General features: G+C 47.8%; 1 protein-coding gene across 1 annotated transcript; it reads left to right on the top strand.

The window, feature by feature from the left end:
- The first annotated feature begins 1,071 nt into the window (after positions 1-1,071).
- On the top strand, positions 1,072-6,606 carry Sstr4 (somatostatin receptor 4). Its single transcript, XM_021649368.2, has one exon. It carries the CDS (start codon positions 1,214-1,216, stop codon positions 2,366-2,368), a length of 1,155 nt encoding a protein of 384 aa, XP_021505043.1. The 5' UTR covers positions 1,072-1,213; the 3' UTR covers positions 2,369-6,606.
- The last annotated feature ends 3,020 nt before the right edge of the window (positions 6,607-9,626 follow it).

The raw sequence follows: 9,626 nt of genomic DNA, 5'->3' as shown, positions 1-9,626 counted from the left end.
TACTTGCTGTCAGCAGCTGGGGAAAGGAATTAGCTTTCTTTTTCTTTCCTTTTCCTTTCTTTCTTTTATGTTTATTTATTTATTTATTTATTTTTGTCAAGGCGGGGGAGTTCCAGGACAGCCAGGGCTACCCAAAGAAGCCCTGTGTTGAGATTACAGATTTCCACCACTACCACCTGAAGAGCTTTATTTTTCTAACGTACAGACATACAGACAGGCATACATATGTATATATATATATATATAATTATGAAAGGCAGGTGCATGCATGCCACAGTGGGAAGTGGAGGTCAATTTTTCCTAGTTGTGGGTCCCAGGTTTTGAAGAAATTCAGATCTTCAGACTTTAGAGCAAGCACCTTTAATCCTGAGCCATGCCACCTGCCCTAGGTTAGTTTTCTTTTTTGAGAAGGGAGGAGTTGGAATTTTGGGTGTCTTTAGTTCTCTGAATACCTTTCCATTTCCTGAGGACCCTACTTCCATGCAGGGCCGGTGAGTGTTGCAGAGAGAGAGGGAAAAGAGGGAGGGAGAAAGAGATCCAACACACACACACACACACACACACACACACACACATACACACCAGAACCCCACCTCTGCCTCTGAGGGACCTGGAATTCATCAAGATGTCCAAAGGGAGCTTCAGTTTCCTTCATCCCTGGACTGAGTTACAAGAAGATACAGAACTTTCTGAAAGCGGAAGGAGCAGGGAAAGGGTGTCAGGTGCTGGGTGATGGTTCTGCGTGCTCAGAGTAATCCGGGACACCCAGGATAGTTAGGAACCCAGAAAACTGCAGATAGCGAGTGCGGACGAGTCCGGATAGAACCCAAGATCCTAACAGGAGAGGATTTGAAGGGCTGAGGGAGGCGTGATCTAGGGGCAAGGTAGGACCCAGGGTCAAGCAGAGTTTCTTGCCCAGCGAAGATGGCAGCATGGCAGGGATGGTGCGGGTAAGAAAAGCCCACGAATTGCCGAGAGAGCTCTGCGGGAGGAACAGACAGCACCTGAGGCCGGGCACGAGGAGGGAGGGGTGCGCGCGGGGCGAACGAGCTCCCGCAGCCGGGGGGCGCGCGGCAGCTCCGGGATTGGCGGGCGCTTCCCGACCTCGCGCACTTCTTAGGCAGAGCGGCTGAGCGGAGCCGGCTGCCTGGTCCTCGGCTCAGCTCTCGGCTGCTCCACCGCGTTCGGCTGCCCGGGGTGGGCACCCGGAAGCATGAATGCGCCCGCAACTCTGCCCCCCGGGGGCGAGGACACCACCTGGACCCCAGGGATCAATGCCAGCCTCGCTCCGGAGGAGGAGGAGGATGCCGTGCGGTCCGACGGCACGGGGACAGCGGGCATGGTCACTATCCAGTGCATCTATGCGCTCGTGTGCCTGGTGGGTCTGGTGGGCAACGCCCTGGTCATCTTCGTGATCCTACGCTATGCTAAGATGAAGACAGCCACCAACATCTACCTGCTCAACTTGGCCGTCGCCGATGAGCTCTTTATGCTCAGCGTGCCATTCGTGGCCTCGGCGGCCGCCCTGCGTCACTGGCCCTTCGGGGCGGTGCTGTGCCGTGCAGTGCTTAGCGTGGATGGCCTTAACATGTTCACCAGTGTCTTCTGCCTCACCGTGCTCAGCGTGGACCGCTATGTGGCTGTAGTGCACCCTCTGCGTGCCGCCACCTACCGGCGGCCCAGCGTGGCCAAGCTAATCAACCTGGGAGTGTGGCTAGCATCCTTGCTGGTCACCCTGCCCATCGCAGTCTTCGCTGACACCAGGCCGGCTCGCGGGGGTGAGGCCGTGGCGTGCAACCTGCACTGGCCTCACCCAGCCTGGTCTGCCGTCTTCGTGATCTATACTTTCTTGTTGGGCTTCCTGCTCCCGGTTCTGGCCATCGGATTATGCTACCTGCTTATTGTGGGCAAGATGCGCGCGGTGGCCCTGCGGGCCGGCTGGCAGCAGCGGAGGCGCTCAGAGAAGAAGATCACGAGGCTCGTGCTGATGGTGGTGACCGTCTTTGTGCTGTGCTGGATGCCTTTCTATGTGGTGCAGCTTCTGAATCTTTTTGTCACCAGCCTCGATGCCACCGTCAACCATGTGTCCCTCATCCTCAGCTATGCCAACAGTTGTGCCAACCCTATTCTCTATGGCTTCCTCTCTGACAACTTCCGGCGCTCCTTCCAGCGGGTTCTGTGCCTGCGCTGCTGTCTCCTGGAAACGTCTGGAGGTGCCGAGGAAGACCCCCTGGACTACTATGCCACTGCTCTCAAAAGCAGAGGGGGCGCAGGATGCATATGCCCTCCCCTGCCCTGCCAGCAGGAGCCCATGCAAGCAGAACCTGGCTGCAAACAAGTCCCTTTCACCAAGACCACTACTTTTTGAAAACTAGTTCACCGTCCCTCAGCCCACCGGCAAGCAGGTCTGCACCACACTCTCAGCCCAGCAAATTCAAGAACAACTCCTATTTTCACTAAGCCAGCCCCTTTCAACAGTGTGTGTGCTGTCTCCAGGAGCCTCAGGACTCCTGCTAGCTCCTCTCCTAGGACTGGCTCCAAGGACACCTCTATGGGGGTAGGAATTCTCTGGGAATTGGGCTAGAGTACCAGCCATTCCCGGACCTCTGGCAATGTTTTGAGGGATGGGAAGCAGGAAGTGGTCAGAAAGGGATATCTATCTACTCTTGTGAGACTTGTGACAGTGACTGCTTGGAAGAGCCCTGGGAGGGTGAGGTAGGCAGAGCCTGTGCCCTCTGCAGCCTAAAGCTATATGGTAATGTATATGGAGAGGCGGGGGAGAAGAGACGATGCCTCCAAGTGCTTTCCCTCTGTGTCTGTGTAAGACTCCCGTTGCTAAGTGAGATGTGTATGCAATAGCTGAGTGTGCTTGCTTTGTCGCCCTACAAGTGTCTCCCAGTTGTCAAGGGGCCAGGAGCAGACTTCCTGTGAATGTGAAAGGTTTTAGGAAACACGTTGTGGGAGTTGTTGCAAAGCATAAAACTTCTGGTCAGGAATTAAAAGGTAGAAAGGATAAAAATCTCATCCGCTGCAATTTTTTCCACCTCTTTCCCTGGCTACGGGAATACGAAACCTCATTAAGGCCTGAGTTATGCCATGAGGGGGAGGGTGTCAGGAAAAGACCAGAGAACTAGGTGGAGGGGAAACAGACTGTGTTTTGACATCAGATGCTGAGCACAGTGAAAGCCGCCCATGTGCTGGGACGTTAGCCACAGCTCCACTGACCTCTCCCCTGAGGAAGAGTCACAGACAGTAGGAGCTTTACTTTTGCTACAGAAGCGGAGGCTGCATCTGAGTGAGAAGTGGAGGCTGCATCTGAGTGAGAAGTGGCTGACCACAGCCCAGATCAGTACAGCAAAAGATCCTGCTGAGTTCCACGGAACCACTGTTGGTGGTACTAGGATAATAAGCCAAGAGGGGCAGGAGGAAACCCAGCGCTCAGCCAGGCAGTTCCCACAGCTGCCTGGCAGGAGAGAATGCTCTTTAAAAGAGAAGACCTGGGTCTTTCATCCTGGAAAATACAGTTCTGTGTCTTCTAGGATGAATTCTAGCTGTTGGAAGGCTAATGGGGATCCAGACTGGACCAAAAGGCAGGGAGGGGCCTGAGGGAATGCCCTGCCACCTTGTGGGTTACAGTGCGTCTCTGGGAGCCTGGGAGAAACAGGAGGTGACCTCTTCTGGGCCACTTGCCCGGAGCCATGACTTGTGTGACAGTAGCAGCTGGTATGTGGGAAATGGACAAGAAAGCTGAATTCTGGTCCCAGGCACAAAAGCCTTGTAACTCATTCAGGCCAGGTCTTCAGAATTCTTGCCTGGAAAAACCAACAGGTCCTTGTAGTTTAGCAACTCTTTTGTTGATGCTACATTTTTGTTGTTTTGCTGTTGTTGCTGTTGTTTGATCTCATGTAACACCAGCTAGCCATGAATTCACATCCTCAGTAGCTGAGGATGACATTTAACTTCTGATCCTCCTACTTCTACCTCCTGAGTGTTGAAGTTACAGCGTGCAGCGTGATTCTTACCAAGTTAATCTTACCCCTCCCCTCTTTTTTTTTTTCTTTTTTTTTTTAAGACTGGAGATTCCAACTTCTTCACTAACAATAGAAAAGAGAAAGGCCCATGTTAAGGGTCTAGACATGGAACTGTTTGTTGGGTTCTTACCTTCTGAAATGGTCAGTCATCTAGCCTGATAGTGACAGTTAATGTTGATCATGGGTGTCTCAGATGGTTATGAAGGAGTATGTGAAAGCCATCAGGGTCTGCTAATCAGAGAACTGCCTAGCCAGGTCTCTTCTATATCCAAGGCTATAGCTATGGGTTGAAAATCTCTAAATCGAGCACTGACCTCTTTGATTCTACTAGCACGCATACACACATGTTCACACACATGCACAAACCATTCCTAACTTGTCATTACCTCCCACAGTCACCCTGAGCACCCAGAGCAAGTTAGTTTCATGTCTATGGATCTTATGTGTGTAAGAGTAACTTGTTGCAGGTTTTTTAAATTAAATTGTTTCTCTGTCCCTGGTGCCTGGCTGATGAATGTGCTTGAACTTCAGTATTGGGAACTTTTGGACTTAGCAGTGGTTGCAGTAGACAAAGGTGTCAGGCTTTTGCCCTAGTTTGAGTGGATCTGGAGTTCTTGTTTTTAATCTTTTAATGACTCACCCAGGCCCCAAGACATGCTTGTCTGGAAAAAGACTAATTCTTTTTTTTTTTTTAATGTAGGCTTTTAACAGGAATTAATGGTGCCTGAAGGGCCAATAGCTTCAAGCTAGAGAAGTCACCAATGATAACAGAAAACATCAGATTTAGCCAGCCCATGAACAGAAATTTCAGCTCCCCAGACTCACTTTCCCACTGTTAATATATGTTCAAAGGGAGGTTTTGAGTTCCTAGCTCTTCTGTTGTGTTTGTGCTACCACAGGATCTGGACATGAATCCCAGCAAATTTGGACCTTGAAATCCTTGCCTGATAGGTTACATGTGGTGAATCACTTCCGCTTCTTACTCTCTCATCCTAAGAACATGACAGTACAGCCTTAAGTTCTGTGAGCACAGATGCCAGAATCCTAAGGCTGTGTGTGCTGAGACAACTCTGTATTAGTCAGCACCATGCCCCAAATTCTGCTCTGTGGGTCCATGTGCCCCAGGGAGGTTTATCAGTGACAGTGCATTAATGGTTAATGGTGTCTCAGTGATGCAACTGGCTTCCAGACACCCTGGTGAGTCTGCACAGTATGGAACTCGGAAATAATTGGCAAAGATGGCTATTAACCAGATAACCATAGAAACAAAAAGTATAATTCAATTCTAAGTTAAAATAATTATCATGCCATGGCTAGACACACAGCATAATAGCAGACTGCTTGCTTAACATGTGCAAGGCCCTGGCTCTTGTATTTCCGAGAATACACACACACACACAATTCAAAGAAGGAATTTGGCTCCCATGAGCTAATACAATAGAACCTGCCCTTCTCTTACAGCGGGTGTTCCTGGGACACTGAGGAGGAGGAAAAAGGGTAGTTTGGAGGCTTCTGTGTGTGTTATTATCCAAATTGGCCTTTCTTCAGACATTTTGTTCAGGCAGTGATTTCTCTTCTTTTATTTGGATGAAAGCATCACTTGCATATGAGAAAACTCACCCTTTCCGTGTGTGCAGTTCTATAACTATTGATAAGCAATTACAATTCTGAAGTTGACACCCTAGTCAAGAGAGATCCTCTTTCTAGCCTCCTGGTTTTCTTTGTGATCAGAGGAGGATCACAAGGAAGACAGGAAGTATGTGGAGTTATGGTGAGGCTCTCCTTAAATCTTTTCCTCCCTTTAGGCCAGCCCTGGATTCCTCCCATTATCAGGAAGAAGAACTCAGTCCAGAGACCCAGGCAGCTGCCGTCTGCCCTTAAGTTCTAAACCTGGAGGAAGTGTTCTAAACTTCAGAAGCCTTCTGAACAAAGTGGGACTTTGACTAAGTCCCTGGGAAAGTTATGAATTCCCTATGGACTTTGTAACCTTTTGAACACTGGAGAAGGAGTGTGGCTTTCTTCCTGGAAGCACAGGAAGAATATTTCTCTAGACTTTGTCTGCAGTCTGCTGCTGCCTGCTAGCTGCTGGCCTGAAGACAGCTTGCACAGGGCTTGTGTCACTCTGTTTCAGCTTCTTATTTAAGTAGCTTCCTGTGCTTGCCAAGGTCAGGAAACCTGAGTCTGACTCCAGCCCATCTGACCCCACCTCAATTTCTCTTGGTGTCAGTGCTAAATTTCTGCAGAACCCCTTTTAAGGAGGAGGGTGAAAACACTTATGGCAATTAATCATCTGGAAAGAATCGCAGGTGTTTGTGGTATACAGCTGGAAGGAGAGTAGGACAGAGAGTGAGATCAAAATAAGCATGTGAAAGAAACTAGATGAATGAGGGAAAGGCTAGTAGCAATTTCCACCAAAGCTAAGGTGTAACAAATACACCTCAGGATGGCCTTCTCTCAAAGTTCCAATCTTTGAGACATAATGTGGGCACCACTGAGTTACTGACCTTTCTCCCAGTTCTGAATCACTTTCTCCTCTGGATGTGCTTTCTTCCTTAATAAACTCTTTCAGCTTCTACTTCTGTCTGTGCCTCCCTGCCAGGTTTCTCATTCTAGGATATAAAAATGTGAAAGTCCCATTGAATGCACACTGGGTTCCTGTATCTTCTAATATCATCCAAAAAAATGTCTTAAAGTGGGAGGGCAGGGGCTACTGTTACGAGTGTAAGTGTCTGGATCTGTGGAAGGTGAGGTCTGTGCTCAAGATAATTAAACCCAGACAAAGAAAGAAGAAAGCTGCAAAGCCTCCACCCACCTCCCACTGTGTCTCTTTGTCTCTCTAAACAAAAGCTCACCTTGCTCCACCAGCCAAGTGTTCTAGCAGTTGAGGCCTGAGTGGCAGAAGCCAAGGCTATGCTATTGAAATGAGGCCACAAAAGGAGAAGCAGACGAGTGGTAGGATTCTGCCATCATCCTGCAACTTCCTATCACAACGGATTTCTTTCAGGCACAGGCTTAAAGACAAACACCCCTAGCCTATGGTCTGAGCAGCACAATTATCAGAAGGCCCAGCTTTGAGTCCTCGTGCTCTTCTTGGGATCCCTGAAGCCCTCTGCAGTCTGACCCCCACCCCATTTCTTTTTTCTTTAACCCCCTCCTTTGGTTTTTCGAGACAGGATTTCTCTGTGTCGCCTTGGCTGTCCTGGACTCACTTTTTCTACCAAGATAACCTCAAACTCACAGCAAACTGCCTGCCTCTGCCTCCCTGAGTATTGGGATTACAGGTGTTTGCCACCGTGTCTGGTTCCCCATCCCATTTCAAGTAGACTTGAGGGGACAAACTCCATGGGCTGTTTTGTGTTTTTCAATCACTTTCAAAAACAGGCTGAAAAGGACTTTGATTCTGTTAGAATATGATGTTAAAACAATATTTAGTTTTTCATGAGTGAGGAAATCAGTTGTTTGCTTATGCCTGAACCTGCTGACCAAGAAAAAAAGGAGGAAGGACCCACTTGAAGCAAAAAGGTAGTGCTGAGCCAGGCATTCATTATGGGGGGAAAAAACAGATCTGGGTGTGACCTGTGTCATTCTATGAACTGTAGGCAAAGGTCAGAGGTCAGGAGATGCTTCTGGGTACCACCACAATGTGTTTTGTGTTCTTTGTAAATTCATTTTTTTTGACATCACAGTGTCACCCAAGAACAGGAACAGCATTAGGGATCCTGGCCTTGTCTACAGCACACCATTACTCCCAGGGTCACCCACACAGGAGGCCTGAACCCTCTGGACTGGAATCATGTTTCTCCTTTAATCATCTGAAAGCATGTTCTTGATCTCTGTGATGTCTTTGGAACAACTGATGTACAGAGATCTCTGTACCTCACCACACTGGTAAGACTTATTTGTAGAAAGTAAGCAAGAACCCTTGAAACTTGGATTTCCTTGCTACTGTAAGGTCACTCTCACCTTTTAAACATCTCTCTCCTTAAACTGTAATGAATACCCTGAAATTCCACCCCCCACAGTTCCCTCAGGGCCAACAGCACCTGGCTGTAGACCCTCAAAGGTCACTCTTGCACTGCCTTGCATTTGCCTCCTGATATTCCCTATTCCAATGTAACCTTTTCTTTATTCATATAAGCATCTACTACTGTAATGTCCCACAGGCTAACCATTATCAAGCATGTGATATATTTCAGAAGCTGCTTGCTCATCTTTTTGCTCCTCACGCACCCACAGCAAGGCAGCACTGCTGGCTCCCTTTCAAAGATTAGAGGGTGCCTATGGCAACGTAAACCCAAGGTATCAGGCTGCGGTCAGATCAAGGTGTCTGTGATAATCCCATCCCATGTCACCTCTGCTTGATGCCTACAGGACAAACTAAAGATTCCTTTTTTTAGTGATATGTAAATAATCTAGAAGTTTCTATGCTCTTTCTGAACAATTTCTAATCCCACCATGCTGCTGATAAAACACCTGAGTGGCCTGTGGCACTAAGGCTATTCCCCCTTCCTCTGACTCCCAGAACCATCCATACTCACCTGTTTGGGCTCACCCTGCTTTTCATAGGTCACTAAGACACATGATGAAGTCTCCACCAGTGGAGACAAAGTTGAGGCAAAGTGCTTTGCGGCACAAGTGTGAGGACCTTGTTAAGACTCCCCCAAACCCACATAAAAGCCTGACCTGGTGGTATTCACCTGCCATCCCAATGCTAGAATGTACGGGAGAAAGGCAAATCCTGAAGACAGTGAGATTCAGATTCAATGAGAGGTCCTGTCACAATAAAATAATAAAATAAGATAAAATAAAATAAAATAAAATAAAATAAAATAAAATAAAATAAAATAAAATAAAAGTAGAAGCAACTTAGGGAGACATTCTGTTGTTGATTTCTGACATCTGCAGGTGCCTAAAGCTGTGAAAGCACATGCATTCAGCCATATCCCCAACACACACACACACACACACACACACACACACAACTATAACACTTCAGGTCGACATTGAGAATCTCTGCCATACCTAGATGTCTAAAATTATCTGAATGTCTTACTTTGCTGTCTTTTCTCATGGCAATTTTCATGTGAAATTCAGACAGCAAAACCATTCCACAGAAAGGGCCTGAGAAACCAGTGCCAGCAAAGATGAGGATAGTTTCTTGCCAGATGAAACGACACCTTGGCATTCGGAAACAATACTTGAATTCGAGCCATAGACCCTCATGACAACTAGAGTTTTACATTTCAGAGAATCAGCAATGTTGAAGCACACACAGAACGACCCTCAGCTGAAAAGCTAAAGGTGCCTCAGACCCGAGAGTGTGTCTGAAAACACAGACATGAGGCACCCTGTATAAAGTTGTTATGGTTATGCAGATAAATATCTGCATATACAAAGATAACATAAACTCTTTTTACCTGGACAATAACTTCCTCTTAGAAGACATTTGAAGTCAGAGATTGTGTTGGGAACAGGTGGTAGGGTGCAGGCCAGCCTTTACTGTATCTCCTGGTGTTTGCCTTGTTTGTGTGCATAAAATAAGCCTTAAAAATTGAGGGGACTTGGGGGGGGGAAGGAGAAGAGACACACAACAGC

The sequence above is a fragment of the Meriones unguiculatus genome, chromosome 4 (assembly GCF_030254825.1).
Source record: "Meriones unguiculatus strain TT.TT164.6M chromosome 4, Bangor_MerUng_6.1, whole genome shotgun sequence".
In the NCBI taxonomy this organism is placed as follows: domain Eukaryota; kingdom Metazoa; phylum Chordata; class Mammalia; order Rodentia; family Muridae; genus Meriones; species Meriones unguiculatus.
The sequence above is the reverse complement of the archived record's forward strand: the minus strand, read 5'-3'. Positions and strand labels throughout refer to the sequence as shown.